The following is a 23,584-nucleotide window of genomic DNA, read 5'->3' as shown; positions in this document are numbered from 1 at the left end:
TATATGTATATACCAGATATATATAGGGGTTTTTTTTTTCAGTTTATTTTCACTGTGAATGGAATTGTCTTGATGTTTTTCTTTGTATCAGTTTGTTTAGTGTCTGAGCACATGCCATGGTTACTGCAGGTGTGAAGGCCAGAGGACAACTTTTGGAGATGAATTCTCCCCAAAACTTAGGTCTTAGGCCTGGAACTAAGGGGGTCAGGTTTGGCAGGAGGCTCTTTTATCCCCATTCAATCTCAAGGCTGGTGAATGTGGTTGTCTTTTTCAAATTTTGTGCCAATTTTGTTGCTAGTGTATAACATTGATTTTTTTCTTCAGATTGATCTTGTATACTTTTATCTCATTGAAATAATTATTCATTCTTCTAGTATTTTGGGTGAACTCTGTAGTAGTTTTTACCTAGTTTACCATATAACCTGTGAATGAAGGTGACTTTGCATTGTCCTAACCAGAATACATTTCTTTCATTTCCCCTCTTTTCTTTTCTTACTTGAGTACAACTAACAGGAAGTACAAGGCTGATTAGAAGTGGGTGAGAGGCCCGGGCATGGTGACGCACACCTTTAATTCCAGCACTAGGGAAGCAGAGGTGTGCAGATCGCTGTGAGTTCGAGGCCAGCCTGGTCTACAAAGTGAGTCCAGGACAGCCAAGGCTACACAGAGAAGCCCTGTCTCAAAAAACAAAAAAACAAAACAAAACAAAACAAAACAAAAAGTGGGTGAGAGCCTGCATGGCATCCTCCAGGTTGGTAGGAGGAAAAGGTCATTGAGCCTTGTTATCATTAGGGACAGTGCTGGCTTTAGCTGTTTTTTTGTAAATGATGTTCATCTGTTGTGTTGTTTTTAGTAGTGAGTGGGTATTGGACTAGTCACATATCCTTCCCACGTCCCTTGGTGTCACCAGCTGTGGCAGTTCACCTGGGACTGCCATGCTCAGCATTGACAGTCTTGCATCTTGGGAAGTCCTTCAGCCCCACACGTAACAGTATGATTGGTCATAATGAGGTGATCACATGGCATCTCCCCTAGTCCAATAATACGCCGTATTACGTATTACGTATGCCATTTGACCTCAGGTATGAAAGAGGTTACTAGGATAAATCCTCCTGGCTCAGTGTAAACGATTATTTGTTGATGGATTTTGCTTTAGTGATATTTGACTTTTTGGTGGGCGGAGGGTTTCAAGACAGGGTTTCTCTGTGCAGTCTTGGCTGTCCTGGACTCTCTTTGTAGACCAGGCTGGCCTCAAATTTACAGCGATCCGCCTGCCTCTACCTCCTGAGTGCTGGGATTAAAGGTGTGCACCACCATGCCCGGCTATTTATTGTATTTTTATTATTTATTATTTATTTTTCCTTTTTCTGAGACAGGGTTTCTCTGTGTAGCCTTGGCTGTCCTGGATTCACTTTGTAGACCAGGTTGGCCTTGAACTCACAGTGATCCGTCTGCCTCTGCCTCCCGAATGCTGGGATTAAAGGTGTCTGTATTTATAAAGGATATTGGCTTCTATTTCCTCTCTTCCTCCCTCCCTCCCTCCTCTCTCCACAGCACACCTATGCTACAGAGCGCATGTGGTCTTAGGACAGCTTTGGGGAGTTGGTTTTCCACCTTGTGGGTCCTGGGTTGAACTCAGGTTGTCAGGCTTGGTGGCAAGCTGTCTTAGAAGTAGCTATCTGCTAACTCTAGTCTTTTCATCATTACAAATTTATCTTTTTCTTTCTCTTCATGTTTACTACTTTAACAGCATCTTTTCTTTTTGTCCTACTTTCAACTCTCTTTATTGATGTAAAGTATCTTGTACATAGCACCTAGTTAAATGCTTTCTTTAAGAAAATGCCATAACTGGCTTTTGATTATAGGATTTCATCTGTTACTAGCGTAGACTCTGAGAGATTTATGCCTGCAGTTTTGATACTTTTCTGATGTTCAATTAAAAAATATTGCTTACACTCTGCTGCCTCTTCTATATGTAATAGACTTCCCAGTGTGCCATTGGCAACTCTCTTTTCCTATGTTGTTTCTTTTCTTTTTTTTTCTTTTTCTAAGATAGGGTCTCTAGACTGGCCTTTGCTCATGGTGTAGCCCAGCTGCCTTTGAATTCAACACAATCCTCCTGCCTCAATTGCCGAGTGCTGGGACTTCAAATATGTGCCACCATATCCAGCAAAATACAGCTTTTAATTTACTAAATCTATTTCAGATCAAGAACAGTTTCAGTCTAACATAGAAACTTGGCTTCAGTCTTGCAGCATACCTCCCATCCTGTCTGTCAGCAGTCGTGCGTGGTCAGCAGCACAGTCTTCTGCGCTTGTTTCTTCTTTCTTGTTTCTTCTTTCTTGTTTAGAGCCCACTGGCACCTTATGGAGGGCGCCCTGTTAGTCCTGAACTCTTGCATACGGATCTCTCGCCAGCCTCCCAAACTGCTGAGCCTGCAGTCAGGTACCGCCCGCTCCCTCCCTCACTTCAGGACTTTTGTTTTCTTTCTTCAGCTCTGTGTCTTCTAAAAGACCATTTTATACGTAGTGCATATTTATTTCTTAGTATAGGTTTATATGTTTCTTTGTATGGTATAGGTTTATGTGTTTCTTTGTATGCATTTCGGTTCATGGATGTGAGTTCTTCAGCCTGAAGGACTGGCTTTAGCGTTGCTTGGAAGGGAGCTATCTCAGCCTTTGGTTTTCTGAGATCTTTGGGTTTTCCTATGCTTTTGAGGAGAAGCTTTGGTGGGTGCAGAGTCCCTGGAGCTCAAGTTTTCTCCTCCTTTCAGCTTTGAATATGCCATCTGCCACACTCTGGTCTGCCTGGTTTCTCATAATTTGTTTTTCTGCTTTTGACTTAACAGTTTTACTATGATGTGTCTAGTGTGAATCTTTTTCTCTTTTGTATATTGAATTTCTTTAATCTTTAAAATGTTTTAAAGTCTCTATACATAATAATTATACATATTTGTTGTATAGCATAACTTTGTTGAGTATTTATGAAGTGATCAGTATTCATAATTTCTTTTTTATTTTTTCTTTTTTTCTTTTTTTTAGTTTTTTGAGACAGGGCTTTTCTGTGTAGCCTTGGTTGTCCTGGACTCACTTTGTAGACCAGGTTGGCCTCCAACTCACAGTGATCTTACCTGCCTCTGCCTCCTGAGAGGTGGGATTACAGGTGTGCGCCACCGTGCCTGTTTAGCATTCATAACTTCTTTGTGATGAAATCGTTCTGTAAAGTCCTGCCTTTTATTATTTTATCTATTCTTTTTGTTTGTTTGTTTTTTGGGTTTTTTGGTTTTTTGAGACAGGGTTTCTCTGTGTTGCCTTGGCTGTCCTGGGATCACTTTGTAGACCAGACTGACCTCAAACTCAGAGATCACCTGCTTCTGCCTCCTGAGTGCTGGGATTAAAGGCGTGCGCCACCACACCCAGCTCACAATAAATCTTAAAATAAATAAATAAATAAATAAATAAATCTACAGACTCAAGAAATGTTAAGATGATAGGAAAATGGTTACAAGTGATCAAAGACAGAAGAAAAAGGGTCCGCGAGTAAAAGTACAGCCAGACAGCGTGAAGTTCTGATATCCTCCCACAGAGCAGCACAGCCACACTTAAGAACAACAGAAGAGCCAGGTGGTGGTGGTGCACCCATTTAATCCAGCACTTGGGAGGCAGAGGAAAGGAGATTTTTTTTTTTTTTTTTTTAGTTTTTCGAGACAGGGTTTCTCTGTGTTGCCTTGGCTGTTCTGGACTCACTTTGTAGACCAGGCTGGCCTCAAACTCACAGCGATCTGCCTGCCTCTGCCTCCTGAGTGCTGGGACTACAGGCATGCCACAACGCCTGGCTAAGATTTATTATATATACAGTATCCTGCCTGCATGTGTGCCTGAATGCCAGAGCCAGAAGAGGGCACCAGAGTTCACTGTAGATGGTTGTGAGCCATCATGTGGTTGCTGGGAATTGAACCTCGGACCTTTGGAAGAGCAGACAGTGCTCTTAACCTTTGAGCCATCTCTCCAGCCCCTAGATTTTAATATTTTTAATCAGTTAGTCCTTTTTTTTTGTTTTGTTTTGTTTAAATTTTGAGATAGAGTTTCACTGCTTAGTCTTGGCTGGCTACGTAGACCAGGCTGGTCTTGAACTTACAAAGATATCTACCTGTCTCAACCTCCCATGCGCTGGAGTTAAAGGCATGCCTGGTGGGAATCGCTTCTCTCCTTCTACCCTTTGGAGACTGGACTGAGATCTTGGCAACAAGTGTCTTAACTCTGAGGGGTGGAGGGTGTGTCCTGCATATACGCACCTCATTAATCTTACTGACTGTTCCTTTCTATTAATTTTAGATTGATTTTATTTTATGTGTGCAAGTGTTTTACCTGACATGTGCCATGTGTGTGCCTGGTGCCATCAGAAGTCAGAAGGCGCTGTTGCATTCCCTGGAACTGGAGTTACCAACAGCTGTGAGGCACCATGTGGGTGCTTGGAACTGAACCCCGAAGTGCTCCGAACTGCTGAGCCGGCTCTCTAGTTCCTTGATGCTGTTTCTTAAAATATTTTTTTTAACATTTCTTCATTCTTTAAGAGCCTTTTGTTGTATATTGTACGTGTCTTCTTTATTTACTGTAAACATTCAGTTTTTTTCCTTTTTTTTCCTGTTCTGTAGAATTAGTGATAACTTATTTTACCCCCCACACCTCCCAATTTGGTATTTATTTATTTATTTGTTTGTTTGTTTATTTTGAGATAGGATTCTTGGTGTAGCATAGGCTATCCTGGAACTTACTACGTAGACCAGGCTAGCCTGGAACTCAGAGATCCCCTGCAGCCCATTCTTTTTCAAGTGTTAACTGAAGTTTTAGTCATCTTTATTTCTTTTGAATCAATGGGAACTGATGTGGAGGTCAGAGAGCAACTTGCAGTCGTTGCTTCTTCCGTGCTGCCGTGCGGGTCCTGGGGATGGGACTGAGGTGGTCAGACTAGGCAGACACACTTGTGCCCACTGAGATGTGTCCTTGGCCCAGGAGCCAGATATCTGTCAGAGACCTGGAGAGATGGCTCAGCTGTTTGTTTGTTTGTTTGTTTGTTTTCCGAGACAGGGTTTCTCTGTGTAGCCTTGGCTGACCTGGACTCGCTTTGTAGACCAGGCTGGCCTCGAACTCGATGGCTCAGCTGTTAAGAGCATTTGTGGTTCTTGCAATGGATCCAGGTTTACTTCTCAGTATCCACAAGGTACAAACCAAAATTGTAACAGTGTTGCGGGCAGATGTTTCCTTAGAGACACCTGGGGGGCTGTGAGAGGACAGCTTAGTATCTGGGAAGTCTCTCTCTGTGAAAGATGCTGCCGTCCCTGGGGTTGGAGCCAGGATAATGGCACAGAGGCATGCCAGAGGACAGGGAGGACACAGTGCTGTGTGTCCCACGGTCTGGATGGGTTCCCTTACTTGCTTGGTGTCTTTTCAGTGTCTGAGACCCAGCTGTGCTGTGGGCAGACTAAGAGGACCTGCTCTTGTCCGTGGGTTTGCCATCCCCTCCATGCTCCCTTCGTATCTAAAGTCTGCTTCTGTATGTGCTGCACATCACTTTCTGTATCTCACCCCAGGGATGAGTCACCAGAGACCAAGGACGCAGTTGTGCTCGCTCGCTCTCTGCCACCCCGCAAATGCTGCTTCTCTGTGAGATGACTTCCCTCTGCTCTGTAGCTTTGTAGTGTTGGTGTTCTCTCCTGTGAGGAGCGCTGCCGTGCACAGTGTGTTTACAGAGTGTGTTGGCGTTTTATTGACTAGAAAGACGCCGGTATAGGGGAAAGAGGGTCGTCAAGGTTTGTTTCTGGAAGCCTCCTTTACTTTCCCCTCGTTTACCCGGAATCACAAGGATTCCTGGTTAGAAGTGCATGGGAGGAAAATGTATTAGATGGCAGAATCTACCAAGCTGGTGTTGACTAAGGATTTATGTGGTGCAGTAGGGTAGTTACAATCTATGGGAGGAGGTGAGAGAGGGCAGCGTGCTCAGGGGGTATTTAAGGAGCTGTGGCACCAGTGTGGGAACAACTTACTTTTTCTTTTGTCCTTCTTTCTTTCCTTTCTTTTTTTCTTTTCTTTTCTTTCTTTCTTTTTTCCAGACAGGGTTTCTCTAGTGCTCTAGCTGTCCTGGACTTGCTTTGTAGACCAGGCTGGCCTTGAACTCACAGTAATCCACCTGCCTCTGCTTCCTGAATGCTGGGATCAAAGGTGCGCCCCACCATGCCCAGCATAAAAAAATCTTTAAGAAAATAGTATTTTAGGTTTTTTGGAAGACGTGGTAGACACAGTATCTGCTATTTCGCTGCTCTCTTGGCTCTTATATTTTGGAAGAGGAGACAGGCATTAAACATTCAAACAAGGTAGTTTTAGAGTGTAAATACAGCAAATGACTAATACTGTGATTTTAAATAGGGAATGATAGCAGGGCTGTGTGCAAATGGAATGTACTTTGCGGGGAGGGGAACATTGGAAAAAGGGGAAAGCGAAGGTGTCTGAAGGGCGCTGCCCATCCTGTTGACTGTGCTGGAGACTGCAGCCTGAGGAACAGCAGCTGGCGCGACAGTGTGTGTAGTGTGGAGTGTGAGGCTCCCTCGTGCCTGGAGCTCAGCAAGCCCAGGTAGGAGAGAAGTATGAGGTCAGAGGTCAGCTGGATGGAGGGGGAGGAGCTTTGAAGAGCAGCACATCAAGCAATGTCTGTTTTGGTTTCCCATGTGTGGAGAAAGCCACAGGGAAAGTGCTGTGGTGGCTTCATTCCTGGCTGGAGATGTAATTTACAGAAGGATCATCATCTCCTCCTCCTCCCCCTCCTCCTCCTCCTTCTCTTCTGCCTCCTCCCCCCCCTCCTCCTCTCCCTTCTTCTTCTAATTAGAGGGCAGGTAAATGTTATATTAGAATTTCATGTAAATGATGTTTGGTCTTATAAAGAAGAGCAGGAAAAATAAGTTTCCTCCTGGAAATTTCTTCCTTTACAGTTTATCTATTGAATACCAATATATATAAAGCTTTAACCTTTAGTACAGTTACAATAACGAGTGCATTCCCTATAGAGTTTTCTGACTGTCTTTGCCTTGCTGCCCCACAGTGAGTGTATGTGAAAGGGCCTGTCTGTCTAAAGCCAGATAGAAAGTTCATCTTTAGCTCTGATGAGAAATGCTGGCAGCATGTTGGCTTGGTTTGTTCTTGTTTCTGTGCTCATTAAGTCTTTAACCAGCAGGATGTAGTGGTTAATAATGAAGAGATACTTCTGCACCTTCCCTGCATATTTTCTATACAGGAATTTTGGGCTTCATTTTTTTGTATCACAGTTTCCTTTTGCACTATATATATATCCATCCCCCCTCTCCCCCCCCCCCCACCTCCCACCCCCCGGCCCGAGACATGGTCTTTCTGTGTTAGTCTTGGCTGTTACTTTGTTGACCAGGCTGGCCTTGAACTCACAGGGACCCAACTGCCTCTGCCTCCCAAGTGTTGGGATTAAAGGCATGCACCACCACACCTGGCTGTAATTGATTTTTTAAGTAGATTCTTTAAAAATTTTTTTTATTAATTTATTCTTATTACATCTCAATGGTTATCCCATCCCTTGTATCCTCCCATTCCTCCCTCCCTCCCAGTTTCCCCTTACTCCCCTCCCCTATGACTGTGACTGAGGGGGACTTCTTCCCCTTTTATATGCTCATAGGGTATCAAGTCTCTTCTTGGTTTAAGTAAACTCTTAATTTCTCATTTTCTATAGCTATTTTTTGTTTGTTTGATACTGGAATTACATTTAACAACCTGCAATAACACTCTATTTGAACACTAATTTGAGTTTTCGCAGTGTGATTTTAATAACGTAAAACTCTACTTCTGGGCTGATAATGTAGCTCAGTCACTTGCCTTGCATGCATGGAGCCCTGTGTTCAGTCCCCAACACCAGAAAACCAAAAATTCCTTTCCATAAAGGAGTCTCTTTCAATTTGATGTCACAAGATTTTTGGCTTCATGCATTTGTGCCCCCAAACAAACTGATTTTTAACTTTTACTTTCTCTTTAAATTAAATAAATAAGATGTGTAGATAATATAAATTTTTTTTTGTTTTTTGTTTTTGTTTTTGTTTTGTTTTTTGAGACAGGGTTACTCTATGTCCTGGACTCACTTTGTAGACCAGGCTGGTCTCGAATTCACAGTGATCCACCTGCCTCTGCCTCCCAAGTGCTGAGATTAAAGGCATGTACCACCGTTCCTGGCTTACTTAAATCAAATTTATATTAATATATTGGCTCTTAGACAAAAAATTATTTGAACAAGTTAGTGTCTTAAAGCAGCACATAGAGGAACAAAAATGAATAAAAACCATTTATAGCAGCATGCCACTGCTGCCCGGACACGGCCTTCTGTATCCTGGCCTTGGTTTCCTCCCAAAGCTTGGAGTCCAGGGTCCTCTTACTTTACCTCGTTGGGCTCATGTAAGCAGCTCTTGAAGTGTGAAGTGTGGCTCTGCTCAGTAGTAATGAACTTGTCGATTTTCCTGAGGATGCTTTCAGACCTCCACATTTCAAGGCCAGGTCTGCAGAATGTAAGGTTGTTTGTTGATAGCAGTTCTTTTCTTTTCTTTTCTTTTCTTTCTTTCTTTCTTTCTTTCATATTCTCTCTCTCTCTCTCTCTCTCTCTCTCTCTCTCTCTCTCCTTTTTTGAGACAGGGTTTCTCTGTGTAGCCTTGGCTGTCCTTGACTCACTTTGTAGACTGGGCTGGGCCTGGAACTCACATTGACCTACCTGCCTCTGTCTCCCCCAGTGCTGGGTGGGAATAAAGGCATGTGCCACCATGCCCCGCTGCAGTTTTTCTTTCAGTTCTTTGAATATATTTACCAGTCCCACAAAATACTGATGCCGTATTCCTGGTAATATTGTTGAGGATCCCTCATACAAATCATTTCTTGCTTGCTGCCAAGTTTCTTTAATTAAAAAATTATTATTTTTAAATTTAAGAGTATGAATGTTGACTTGTATATATGTGCAACATGTCTGTGCAATGCCTGACAAGGCCAGAAGATGGTGGTGGATCCCTAGGACTGTAGTTACAGATTCTTGTGAGTCGCCATGTAGGTGCTGAACCTTGGTCCTGTCCAGGGCAGTGAGTGCTCTCAACCACCAAGCCGTCTTTCCAGCCCTGGCTATAGTTTTAGAAAGTATGATTATTGTGTGTGTTACTGTGGGGTTCTCTTTGAGTTCAGTTTACTTGGGGCTCATTGATTTTATTGAGAAAAATTTTTTTTCTGTTTTTGAGACAGGGTCTGAGCTGTATAGTACAGGCTGGCTCCTGGATGCTGGGATTAAAAGCATGTGCCACCATGACCCATCCTTAGTCTTTAAAAAATTATCTCTATCTATCCATCCATCCATCCATCCATCTTTCTATCCAACACAGGGTCTGAGATCTGTAGTCTTGGCTTGCTTTAAACTCATAGACACCTGCCTGCCACTGGTTTCTGGATGTTAGGTTAAAGGGGTGTGCTAGTACACCCTGCCTTAGTGTTTTTTGTTTTTTTGTTTCTTTTGGTTTTTTGAGACAGGGTTTCTCTGTCCTGGACTTGCTCTGTAGACCAGGCTGGCCTCGAACTCACATTGATCCACCTGCCTCTGCCTCGTGAGTGCTGGGATTAAAGGCGGAGCCACCATGCCCAGCTGAGGAGTGTCTTTAGTAGGGCTTATATTGCTGTGATGAAACCACCATAACCAAAAAGCAAGCTGGGGAGGAAAGGGTTTATTTTGGCTCACACTTCCATATTACTGCTTATCACTGAAGGAAGTCAGGGCAGGAATTCAAGCCGGCCAGGATCCTGGAGGCAAGAGCTGATGCAGAGACACAGGAGCAGGTCCTGCTCCTGGCTTCCTTCCCATGGCCTGCTCAACCTGCTTTCTTATGGGACCCAGGACCACCTGCCCTGGTGTGTCCTCCCCATCCATTGGTAATTAAGAAGATGCCCTCCAAGCCTGCCTCGATCTCACTGAGTCCTTTCTCATTCGAGGCTCCTTCCTCTCCAGTGACTCCAGCTTGTGTCAAGTTGACATAAAACCAGACAGCACAAGGAATTATGCTGGTACCACTTGAGGACATTTTGGTTGGCCTGTAGTGATGGTTTAGCAGTTAAGAGCTCCTGGCAGTGGACCTAGGTTTGACTCCTAGCACACACATGGTGCCTCACCACCTTTCCTGACTCATTTTCGGGAATGCATCCATCCCCTCCCCTTAAACACTAAAAAAGCCTACTGGTTGATTGTAATGTACTCCATAATATGGAGCATAGGTTGTGTGTGTTGGATCTGAGCTTATTTAATAATTGTTGTTTAGTGGTAACTTAAAGTTGCAGCCTTGATTGTAAAAATGTTTTGATTCCTTACTCATCTAGACATAATGATTTTATGTCTGGGTAAATGTGTGCATCAGCCTTTGGAGATCATTTGTTTTATTAAGTATTTACTGTCTGAGTCATAACTAATTAGGGCAAAAAAAAAGTTTTAAATAGGATTGTGTTAATACTTTCTTTTTTCCTTCCCACTAGTAGTTCCAGAGAACTGCTAGTTTAGATTTTAGCTCTTCCGAGTTCTGAAAACAGTGAAGGATGCTTAGACTACTTAACATTCAAATTGTAAGTAAAGTTTATTTCTGTTTTTTTAAAAAATGTGTGTTTGGAAAGCAGATTTAATAAATGGTTATAGTAGCAAGGAACTTTGTTGTGATGGGGTTGTGGATTTTTCTTCAAGTTTCTTAAGGTGTAAACACTCCCTATTTAATTTTCTGTCTAAGATGCAGAAGATGGGGCTGGAAAGATAGTCCAGTGGCTAAGAGCGCTTGCTGCTTTTTCAGAGGCCCTGGCTTCAGTTTCAGTACTCGCAGCTGCCAGCTGCCTGGGCTCCAGTTCCAGGGGATCTGACTCCTCCTGCTGGCCACTGCATGCATCTGCACGTATATGGTATATATACACTTCAGGCGCACACACTTACACATTAAATAACAAAAAACAAATGCATCTTTTAAAGAAATATGAAAAAAGAGACTAACGTATTAGATCATTCTTAAGTAGTAAGATGAGGTTTCAGCTGGGCATGCATGGTGGCACAGGCCTGTAATCCTTGCTTTCTGGGAGGCAGAGGCAGGCAGATCTCTGTGAGTTCGAGACCAGCCTGATCTACAAAGTAAGTCCAGGACAGCCAGAGAAACCCTGTCTCAAAAAACCAAACCAAGCTAACCCAAACCAAACCAAACCAAACTAAAACGACAACAACAAAAAGATGAGGTTTCTGCTTTTATTTTATAGTAAATGTCTACAGAAGTTCCTTATTATTTCTTCCCATTCCATATGATGCAGTGATCACAGTTAATGCTGAGTATATTAGCATTAATATATTAATGGAATAATTTATTATAAGTATAGATTTCTTTAAATGTATTTACATTTTCTGCATTCTTTAGTTTTGACATTAAGAAAAGATAAATCCTGTCAGAAAGCTATGTATTTTCTCTGTATAAAAAACATAACCTGCTGGGCATGGTGACTCACACCTGTAATCCTAGCACTTGGGGAGGCAGAGGCAGGCAGAGCTCTGTGAGTTGAAGGCCAGACTGGTCTACAAAGGGAGTCCAGGACAGCCAAGGCTACACAGAGAAACCCTGTCTTGAAAAAAACTAAAAAAAGAAAGAAAAGAAAAGAAAACATGGCCCAAGGGGTTAAAGAGATGGCTCAGCGGTTAAGAGCACTGGCTGCTCTTCCAGAGGTCCTGAGTTCTATTCTTAGCGCCCACATGGTGGCTCACAACCATGTATGATGGGATCTGATGCCCTCTTCTGGCATGCAGGTGTACATGCAGGCAAAGCCCTCATTTGTAAAGTAAATAAGCAAACAAATAAACGAATCTTTAAAAAGAAAAAAAGTCTTAAAAAATAAAGAGGAACTCAGGGATTAGATCTAGAGGAGACACATTTTGACACTGACCTCTGTAAGCAGAGTGAGGCCTGGAGAGATGGCTCAGTGGTTCTGAGCACTGGCTGCTTTTCCAGAGAGCCTTAGTTCAATCCCAAGCACCCACATGGCATCTGACAACTGTCTGTAACTTCAGTTCCAGAGGATCTGACCATCTTACAGAGACATAAATGCAGGCAAAAGGTCAATGGACATGAAATAAAAATAAATAAATTTTAAAAGGAAGAAAGAATGGCTGGGCATGGTGGCGCACGCCTTTAATCCCAGCACTTGGGAGGCAGAGGCAGGCGGATCTCTGTGAATTTGAGGCCAGCCTGGTCTACAAAGTGAGTCCAGGAAAGCCAAGGCTACACAGAGAAACCCTGTCTCGAAAAACAAAACAAACAAACAAACACACAAGCAAGCCACCCTCGGGAGGGCTGGGGATGGCTCTGTCATTAAAAGCAGCTGCTGCATAAGCCCCACAACCCAGGTTTTATGTTCTCAGTGCTTAAAGGAGTTTTAAAAAGATTAATTTTTAGTTCTGTGTGTATTTGTCTGTGTGTGAGTATATGATGTGAACACAGGTGGAGAGAGGGTATTGGAGTCCCTGGAGCTGCCTGATGGTGGGGGCCGGGAGCTGAGCTCAGTGCTCTCAACCAGTGAGCCATCTCTCTCCAGCCCAGATTTTAAAAATTGTTAAAATATCCCGGGTATGATACTGCATCTCCATAAAAGAAGGCAGGTCTAAAATTTTAAAAATATTTTAAAAATTGTGTTTATGGGTGTTTTGCCTGCTTGTATGTCTGTGTATCGGGTTTGTGGCTGGTGGGGAGGCCAGGAGAGGGGCGCTGGATCCCTTGGACCTGGGAGTCACAGGTGGATGTGAGTGGCCCTGTGGGTGCTGGGAGTTGGACGCGGGTCCTTTGGGAGAGCAGCCAGTGCTCTGAACTACTCAGAGGTCTCTCCGGCCCAAGGAAGTTTTAACATAATGTCTTCTGTAACAATACCTGTATACAAAAGCTTGGTAAAATATTATTCAATAAGTTAATGAGTTTGAATATTAAACTTTTAAGTAGGATGCTATTTAATGTCTTCTTTTGACACAGAAGTAGAAGCTTATGTCTGTTTCAATTAAACAGTGTTAAGCACTAAATTGCTTCATATCTTTTCTATATATTTTTAACAATTCCAAATTCTTCCTCTTTTTTAGAGCCTCTGGTTAATCGTCTTTAGAGGCCTGGACTTCTGGATGTCTACTCCATCTCTATTGAACTAGAACCTGAACATGAACATATAACACTGGCAGTCATCTGTGAGCCTTAATTACCTTGATTCGTAGCATTTGAGAGTTCCTCAGGGAATAAGCGATGACATCGGCAGTGGTGGACAGCGGAGGGCCTGTACAGGAGCTCTCCAGCACTGGAATAGACAATCAAGAGGTTAGGCATTCACTTACTTCATCTCTCTTTTGTTATTAGAAACCAGTACATGAGTTAATCTTGAAATGAATGAGAGAAACAGGTATTTGAGAGTAGAAATGTACAGTGCATAAAGTAGTAACAACCATGGCCTGGGTTTTCATATAACTTAGTAATAGTGTGAGAAGATGCTCCACTGAGTGATGCAAGATGTATGTGTTACAATGGATTTGGAGGCAGGAAAGGGATGGGAAGAATGGTGTTATGTTAGCTTAGACAAAGTTTAAGTTTTGTTAATATCCATTTCTTAGATTATGGAGAATGAGAAATACATTGTATCTAAATATCTAAGCTGCAGTCACCTTAAGTTAGAAGTGTATGCTTGCTTCCTTTGTCATCTTTATTTCTTAGTTATTCTATTAAGTCTACCTCAGGATTGATCTATCATATATTACTCTGATATGTGCGCTTATTTTTATACTTAGAAGATGAAAATTTGAAATTTAAGCAGATGGGATTTTGAATCTTTAGTGTTTTTGGTCATTTTGTTACAGAAAGAAAGCACTGAAGATATAAGAGGTGGGAGAGGAAAACAGATTTTCTGGTCCTGGTTTCTATTCCCAGCATTCCTTAGAGACTGAGTCTGGGAACAAACCAAAATTGTAACAGTGTTGCGGGCAGATGTTTCCTTAGAGACACCTGGGAGCAGTGAGAGGACAGCTTCAGTATCTGGGAAGTCTCTCTCTGTGAAAGATGCTGCCGTCCCTGGGGTTGGAGCCAGGATAATGGCACAGAGGCATGCCAGAGGACAGGGAGGACACAGTGCTGTGTGTCCCACGGTCTGGATGGGTTCCCTTGCTTGCTTGGTGTCTTTTCAGTGTCTGAGACCCAGCTGTGCTGTGGGCAGACTAAGAGGACCTGCTCTTGTCCGTGGGTTTGCCATCTCCTCCATGGCTCCCTTCGTATCTAAAGTCTGCTTCTGTATGTGCTGCACATCACTTTCTGTATCTCACCCCAGGGATGAGTCACCAGAGACCAAGGACACAGTTGTGCTCGCTCGCTCTCTGCCACCCCGCAAATGCTGCTTCTCTGTGAGATGACTTCTCTCTGCTCTGTAGCTTTGTAGTGTTGGTGTTCTCTCCTGTGAGGAGCGCTGCCGTGCACAGTGTGTTTACAGAGTGTATTGGCATTTTATTGACTAGAAAGACGCCAGTATAGGGGAAAGAGGGTCGTCAAGGTTTGTTTCTGGAAGCCTCCTTTACTTTCCCCTTGTTTACCTGGAATCACAAGGATTCCTGGTTAGAAGTGCATGGGAGGAAAATGTATTAGATGGCAGAATCTACCAAGCTGGTGTTGACTAAGGATTTATGTGGTGCAATAGGGTAGTTATAATCTATGGGAGGAGGTCAGAGAGGGCAGCGTGCTCAGGGGGTATTTAAGGAGCTGTGGCACCAGTGTGGGAACACTTTCTGTTCAAATCCCAGATCCATTCTTCTTTTGTTTTGTTTTGTTTTGTTTGAGAAACCCTGTCTTAAAAAGCCAAAACCAAAAAGAAAAAAAAAAAAGTAATACATTGAACAAGATAAAGATGTTTCTGTTTCTGACACTGAAATAACAAAAAGTAAAGTTTCTGACACTGAAATAACAAAAAGTAAACTGCAGAGTTACTAATGAGTATAGACAGAAAAGCCATTTCACAGAAGAGTGTAGTGAGGTAGTAAGGTGTGGTGCCTGTAAAGAGCAATCACTAAGTAGATGGGAATAGCTCATATTAGGAAATTATTATGGTAGAGAAAATACTTTATTAAAGATGTAGTTATGTTTCTTACGTGCATGAGTGTTTTGCCTGTGCCACGTGCATGCCTGGTGAGCAGCAGTCAGCAGAAGCAGCGGATCGCAGGGAGCTGGTTACAGGGAGTTGGGAAGTGTCCTCTGCAAAGGCAACACATGATTACAGCTCCTTCAGCCCGGAGAGCAGGCTCTCAGTGAGAAGGGATTTTATAGAGTTCTGCTAAACACATTTGTATCAACATAATGCTCCTTAATCATTAAGTATTGGGACATTTCCTTTAAAAATAGGGGCCAACATGGGAGCCGCTGACAAGACTTTACTAGCCAGGTGTGCTGATGCACACCTGTAATCCCAGCACTCGGGAGGCAGGGGCAGGCCGATCTTTGAGTTGGAGGCCAGCCTGGTTCATAGAGCTAGTCCCAGGCCAGCCAGGGCTACACAGAAAAACTTGTCTTGGAGAAAATCCAGTCCAACTCAGACCAGCCAACCGACCAACCAGACAGACAGACAGACAAACAAACACACAAACAATGACTTGAACAAAGCAATATTGAGACACCCATGTCAAGAGGAAAAGAAAAAGTCTTTAACAAAGAAATACACTTTGCCCTTGGTAGGCCAGATGGGGGACCAGTGCTGTAGACAAGGCCAGCTTCCTCAGCGTTCATACAATCAGAAGCTGAGAACAGAAGCAGTCCTCAATTATTTGAAGCAAAATGGTTTGTTTATTTCTGCTAACACAGACCTGGCAAGGTGGCCTGGCTTCCTAGGGCTCTTTTGCCAAGCCTGAAGACTATAGTTTGATGCCTAGGACACACATGGTGGACAAAGAAATAGGACTTTATGTGTACGAATGTTTTTCTGCGTGTATGTATGTGCAGTATATGCATGCACACACGAGAAAAGGGCATCCAATCCCCAGGGACTGGAGTTACAGACAGTTGAGAGCTGTCAAGTGGGTGCTGGGAATTGAACCAGGGTCCTTTGCAGGAGCAACAGGTGCTCTTAATTAACACTGAGCCAATCCTTCAGCCACCGGCACCTGAGCTTTGAAAATACATTAGAGGATTTATAAGGAATATGTGTGCCATTTACTTTGCATTCTATAATGTTGAGAAGTAGGACTAGGAAGACAGGAAAATTCTATGGAAAAATGGAAATAGTTACCTGCAGTTGGCTCCTTTCCTGAGGATGCCGGGAGTGCGTGTGCAGTGAGAGCCAGCTGTCACCTCTCTTCCAGATCAGGAGTCACTGATGCCAGGCTGGTAGTTCGCAGTTGCTCATGGGGAAAGTATTTACACTGGGGCTACAAGTTATGCTTAGGGTGTAGTTAAATCTCCTTTTAAAAACCGTGAATAAAAGTTTCGAGATGACATCATCTTCCAGAGAAACAAATACAGAGTTTTTTCACTTCAGATTGTGATGGAATAACGGAGACCAGGCTTACACTGCTAGCTTAAACAAAGGAGGAGAACAGACGATGTGTACGGTATCGTTGTGCTCTCTGAAAGACAGGAGCGTTTCTGAGACGGCACTGGCCGGCTGCTTGGAGCTGCCTTCTGTAGGAAAAAGGAGCATGGGGGAAGTAGCTGTCTCCTTGAATCAAGGAAACAAACTTGGAGAGGTTCCAACAAACTCATGTGAAGGGTACAGTATGCAAAAGGCAGAGGAGCCCCTTTCCTAAAGAAAGAGCTGCACATATTGGTGGGGTTTCCATTGTCTCTGACTGGAACACCAGTAGTTTAGGCATACCAGACCAGAAAGCCAACCAAAGACTGGCCAGAAAGGCACAAACTCCTGCTGGCATTCCAATCTGCAAGGGTCAAGTCCTAAAAAGCGCTAAATAAGCTGTAGAATTATAGTTAAAATTTACTCTGAAAAAAGTTAAAAAATAGATCTTAAAAATTGATTCAGGGCCTATAGTGTTGTAGGTGTTTTGCCTCTACAGGACCCTGGGCTAGATCCTGGTATTATGACCTGCTGCTCACTGAGAAGCTGATCCATACATAATTTTTCACTAAAATACTCCTAAGACAAAAGCAAAACAAAACAAAACAAAAAAACAAAACAACCCCCCCAAACTCCTAAGACAAGATAGCGTGTAGAATGTATTATCTACTATTGGAACATTTACATAAAGCATAGGAAACTTTGAGCACTGAGATGTGTACCACCTGAAGAGTTTGCTAAATGAGACTAAAGACTGTCTAGTCACTTCAGAAGTAAAGCATCAGAGAGTCTGAAACCAGCAGTGAGAACCACTTTGGGAAGTACAGAGGAAAAAAAGTAAGGAAATAGAACGGACAGAAAAACTGTTCATCTACTGCGGTGCTAGCTGAGGCTGTTCTAGTGTGGCAGCATGCTGGGTTGTGTGGGGTTTTTGAGCTGGTGTTTCTGTGTGTACTGCAGGGTAGCCTTGCGCCCCTGCCGAGTGCCGGGGGTGGAGGTGAGCACACCATGCCTGGCGTCTTGCCTACTCGTATATATACTGAACCTCAGAATAAGTGGAGCAGAGAGTAACAGAAAAAAGACATGAAAAAAGTAACAACCATAGATTTGGTTTGATAAATAAACCTATAGATTGATTAATATTAACTACTATGTAAGATAAACCAGACTTAGATAGCAAGGACATTATAATAAAATTGCTCAACGCCAAATTCAGAGATTTTTTAAAAAGGATTTATTTATTTGCTCTTGTTTTTCTCTTCCTTTCTTGTTCTCTTACCTTTCTTCTCTCTTCCTCTTCCTCTGTCTCCCCTTTCCTTCTCCCCCATACTTATATACTAAACTTCATATAAAAAAAAAGATTTATTTATTTATTATCAGTTTTCTGCTTGCATATACACCTGCACACCAGAAGAGGGCACCAGATCTCATTATAGATGGTTGTGAGCCACTATGTGGTTGCTGGGAATTGAACTCAGGACCTTTGGAAGAGCAAGCAGTATCTTAATATCTGTGTCAACTCTCTAGCCCCAGAGAAAGACTCTCACCCTCAGTCAGACAAAACTAAGACAAGTGCCGCAGATACTTGAGTAGAAACCTTCCAGGTCAGAGGGCAGCACTACCTTCAGAGTGCTGGGCAGCGCTCAGGGCTAGAGCACTGGCTGATCTTGAAGACGACCTGGAGACAGTTCCGAGCTCCTGTGTGGTGGCTGAAAAACATCCATAGCTACAGGTCACAGGGTCTAGTGCCTTCTTCTGTCGTCCCAGGATACCAGGCACACATGTTCACACACATACATGCAGGCAAACCCACATACACACAAAGTCAAATTTTAAAGACAATGCTGGGAGGGTAAAACTTCCTCAATTATGTATCTTGTAAAAATAAGTAGCTAGGCTGCTGGGCTAAGCTGGTCACCAAGCTCGATGAAGCGGGTTCAATTCTTGGGACCTATAGAGTGGAAGAAAAGAACCAACTCCTGCAAATTGCATTATGACCTCTGCATAAGTACCCACAAATGTAGACACACACACAATAATAGCAGCAGCAGCAACAACAAAACTTTAAAATGAATTTTTCCCCAAAGGCCAAGAAAATTGGCTACAAATATGCTTGAACTATAAGAAGCATTACAAATAAGCTTTTTAGGCAGAAAGTTAATAATTCCATTTGGCATCTTGGTTCTATGCAAAGTCAAAAGTCCTGGGAAATGGTTACTGTGTGGAGAACACAGTTTTTTGTTTTTTTAAGAGTAAAGGTTATTTTAAATAACGTGTGATCCTTGTGATGTAGCTCTCAGTGTATTTAGATGTAGAGTTTTTTGTTTTTGTTTTTTTTTTTTTTTGAGACAGGGTCTCCCTACATATCCCTGTTGGCTGGCCTCGAGCTATGTAGACTAGGATAGCCTTGAACTCACAGACATCATCCTGCCTCTGCCTCCAGAGTGCTGGGATTAAAGGTGTTGTTACCACATCCAGCATGTAAAATCATTTAAAAATTATTCAGCAGAAATTATTGTGCACTTTATACTGTGAAGTAAATGCAGGACAGCAGAGTAAAGAATTAGATAATACTGTTCTGAAATCCTTACATTAAACATAGAGCCACATATTACATATTGACACATTAAAAAGCATGTTGTATGGGGGCTGGAGAGATGGCTCACAGGTTAAGAGCACTGACCAGAGGTCCTGAGTTCAATTCCCAGCAAACACATGGTGGCTCACAACCATTTATAATGTGGTCTAATGCCCTCTTCTGGCCTGCAAGGTGTACATGTAGGCAGAGCACCGTATACAAAGTAATAAATAAATCTTTTTAAGAAGACAGAGAAACACACATAAAAAGAAAAATTAACAAAAGCATGTTGTAAAATATAAAGCAATCACTAAGATATTAAGGAAAAACAAGTAGTGCATAAGCTGGAGCTGAAAATATCCAGGAAAATGAGCAAAGAACAACATGATAAACTTAAACCTATTGATATTAAATGTGCCACACATACACACGAAATAATAAACAAACAAACATGTAAAAATAAAAACTTATGGATGATACATGGCAGTAATCACACCCTTTGGGAAGTTGAGGCAACATAGCATGACTCTGTCCAACAAAGCCAAAGCCTTCTGTTGTTCAAGTAGTTCCATTAAGAAAGTGTAAAGCAGAGGCTGGGCATGGTGGCACACACCTCGGGAGGCGGAGGCAGAGGCAGGGCTATGTAGAGAGACCTTATCTTGAAAAACAAAGGGAGAAAAAAAAGAACACTTGCAACACATATATTGACAAAAAGACTGTATAATCCATTTTCAGTGACTACAATGAAATGCGTGAATCTGCATTACATACCGAAGTGTTTATTTGTCTCACAGTTCTGGAGGTTCAGGGGCATGGTACTTTTCTTTAGCGCTGCTGAAGGCATCAGAATGCATGATGTCATAATCATCAAGGAACAAGAGGTCACCTGGCAAGACAGGAACACACTGTGGCCAGGGAGGGCAAGGCTCATTATTTATAATTCCATCACTATTACACAGAAGTACTTCACTGCTTTCCTTTTTTGGTTTATTTGTTTTGTTTTTTGATACATGGTTTCTCTGTGTAGCCCTGGCTGTCCTGGAACTCACTCTGTAGACCACGCTGCCCTCAAACTCAGAGGTCCACTTGCTTCTGCCTCCCAAGTGCTGCGATTACAGGTGTGTACCACCACCTGGCCAAGAGTGGCACTATTAATGATATGAAAACATTTTAATAGACTTCACTGCCATGCACACTGTCTTGCTCTTTTAAAAATTAAAAAAAAAAAGATTTATTTATTATGTTTACAATGTTCTGCCTGCATGTGCAACTGCACACCAGAAGAGGGCACCAGATCTCATTATAGATGGTTGTGAGCCACCATATAGTTGCTGGGAATTTAACTTAGGACTTTTGGAAGAGCAAGCAGTGTCTTAATCTCCGAGCCATCTCTCCACCCCCCCCCCCCATCTTCCTCTTTTTTAAAAGATTTATTTATTTTTATGTATACAGTGCTCTGCCTGCATGCACACCTGCAGGCCAGAAGAGGGCATCAGATCACGTTATAGATGGTTGTGAGCCACCATGTGGTTTCTGGGAATTGAACTCAGCCTCTTTGGAAGAACAGCCAGTGTGCTCTTAACCTCTGAGCCATCTCTCCAGCCCTGTCTTCCTCTTTTTAAATGCTTAAAAGTGCAAAAAGAAGACCAAGCACTTGCTTCCTAGGGGCTTCCAGAAGTTTCTGGTCCATAGCGGAGCTGGAAGTGCTGCTGATGTGCAAAAATCTTATTGTGCTGAGATCACTTTCAATGTTTCCTCCTAGAACCAAAAGCCATTGTAGAAAGAGCGGCACAGCTGGCCGTCAGAGTCACCAATGCCAGCACCAGGCCGTGCAGCGGGGAATATGAGGAGATGGCTTGTATGCATGGTTTAGTTGTGTTTAAATAAAATAACAAAAACGGAAAAAATGTGTCCTTTATAATAGCTTGGAAACATTTTAAAAGTAAAATTGGATAAATTCATAAAAGTATAACACATCCACAAAGAATTACATAATTGGGGGCTGGAGAGATGGCTCAGAGGTTAAAAGCACTGTCTGTTCTTCCAAAGGTCCTGAGTTGAATTCCCAGCAACCACATGGTGACTCACAAACCATCTATAATGAGATCTGGTGCCCTCTTCTGGCATGCATGTGGGCAGAATATTATATAAATAATAAGCCTTTTAAAAATTATATAATTTATAGCTAAGAGAAAATATAGAACAGCTAACACAAAATTAAAATGTCTCAAAGCTTAGAATACCACTATTGGTAACAATTTCAATTCTGCAATTGACTTAATGAAAAAAAAAGGTTAAATTTTATTTTGTTCACTGTCTTCCTCTTAATGTTGCCACCCTGAGGACAAAGCTTCCCTTACTCAATCCTATGGAGGATACACTTACACCTTATTGAGGCCAGAGACACCTTCAGAGTATAAAAAGTAGTAAAGATGAAGGTGTCCTATTAAAATAGGAAGGAGAGGGGTTGGAGAGATGGCCCAGTGGTCAGGAAGGCTTGCTGTGGACTCACATGGACTGGTGTTCAGATCCCAGCACCCACTTACCGTGTCTAGCACATATGCCTGTAACCCAGGTCTGAGGTGGGTGGAGGTGGCAGGCTCACTGCAGCTTGTTGGCTTCCTGACTAGCTAAGAAAACATGAGCTTCAGGTTCAGGGAATGATGCTGGCCTATGTATGTGAACACATAAGAAAAAAAAAAAAGATGGTTTTAATAATTGTATGAATGGCCAATAAACAAAAAATAAAATATAACAAAAGTGCAGCATTTTAGCTATTAAAGAAATGCAAATTAGGGCGGGAGAGATGGCTCAGTGGTTAAGAACACTTAACTGCATTTCCAGAGATCCTGAGTTCAATTCCCAGCAACTACTTGGGGGCTTACAACAGTCTATAATGGGATCTGATTGCTGAACTGAAGACAGAACACTCATATATATAAGATACTTGAATAAATAAGTCTTTAAAAAAAGATGCAAATTAAAATGTCAAAGATCCTGCTGCACACTTGGAATGGTGCTTACTGTAGAGTGGTGCCACGTGCTGGAAAGGATGAGCACTTGGAACGCTATTACATTTCTCATGGGAATGTTATAAGAACTATTTTGGGGGCCTGGAGAGATGGCTCAGCAGTTAAGAGCACTGACTGCTCTTCCAGAGGTCCTGAGTTCAATTCCCAGAAACCACATGGTGGCTCACAACCATCTATAATGTGATCTGATGCATACTGTATACATAATAAATCTTTTTTAAAAAAAGAACTATTTTGGAAAAGAATTTGACAGACTTAAAACTAAGTGAAGATGATTGTCTTGTTTGGCAGACTCTTACCTCATATGTTGAGGCAGGGCCTCTCACCTGAGCATAGAGTTTTGCCAGTTCAGCTAGACCAGCTATCTAGCTTGTCCCAGGATCCCATCTGCCTCCCGAACACTAGAGTTACAGGCAGGTCACCGCGTGGATGCTGGGGATCCAAGCTTTGATCCTCATGCTTGTGGGTAAAGACTGAGTCAGAACATGTATGGACACCAACACAAAAAGTTACACACACACACACGCACACGCACACGTGTGCGCGCATCTGCTAAATGTAGTAAGAAAAATTGAGAAAAGGTTGAGATACAAGGCCAGAGACATGGAGGTAACTGATTGATGGTTACCTGGGTCTGTGTGCAAGTGCAGTGGATTGCCGATGAGTGTACAAGGGAAGTGATCTGTGTGTGAGCAGGGTAGAGTGTGCATGAGGGACGGGGGAAGTTGTTTGAATGTTCTGTTGTTTGTTGTGGTTACAGAGCTGCCTGTGTTTATAAAATTCCAAGGACTGCATACTAAAGCGAGTATATTACCCTCACGAAGCCCACCAGAAACAAGTACAAAAACAAAACTCTTATCCACGGCCAGGCTTCGTGCTGCTGTCGCGCCCCTTTACTTCCAGCACTTGGGAGGCAGAGGCACGTGGATCGCTTGAGTTTGAAGCCAGCCTGTTTCACGTGGCGAGTTTCAGGCCAGCCAGTTACCCAAACAGACTGCCATGTCTGTCTGTTTCACTTTGCTAAGACTCATGAAGGTACTCCTACTCCATACTGAGAAAGAAAAAATTGGGGAGCTCTAAACAGTTCTTGCAAACTCTTTGATTCCATGTTTTATACCCCAAAAGTCCAGTGGTAAGCATATTAAATAGTTATTTAAGGAAAGAGTATTTCCTTAAAATTTTTTATAGTATATTTTGCAAAGTAAATTTTTGGTGAAGTGTTTTATTGACAGTGAAACAAATATATACTTTTTTGTTTTGTTTTGTTTTTTTTCAAGACAGGATTTCTCTTGTAGCCCTGGCTGTCTTGGACTCACTTTGTACACTAAGCTGGGGTCAAATTCACAGAGATCTGCCTG

General features: G+C 42.6%; 1 protein-coding gene across 4 annotated transcripts in view; it reads left to right on the top strand.

Annotated features, from left to right (window-relative positions):
• The window catches only part of ELF2 (E74 like ETS transcription factor 2), an 81,091-nt gene that overhangs the window by 4,227 nt on the left and 53,280 nt on the right, over positions 1-23,584 (top strand). For 3 of the 4 annotated variants that reach the window (XM_084769019.1, XM_084769016.1, XM_084769017.1), the window contains exons 2-3: positions 10,557-10,643; positions 13,168-13,396. In XM_084769019.1, coding sequence (XP_084625145.1) covers positions 13,325-13,396 — 72 coding nt within the window. In that variant the 5' untranslated portion in view covers positions 10,557-10,643; positions 13,168-13,324. The remainder of the gene's footprint in view (positions 1-10,556; positions 10,644-13,167; positions 13,397-23,584) is intronic. The other variant, XM_084769018.1, reaches the window with a different exon arrangement.

This window comes from Acomys minous, assembly GCF_964271855.1.
Source record: "Acomys minous genome assembly, chromosome: 19".
In the NCBI taxonomy this organism is placed as follows: Eukaryota; Metazoa; Chordata; class Mammalia; order Rodentia; family Muridae; genus Acomys; species Acomys minous.
Note: the sequence above shows the minus strand (reverse complement) of the source record. Positions and strands in the feature narration are given on the sequence as shown.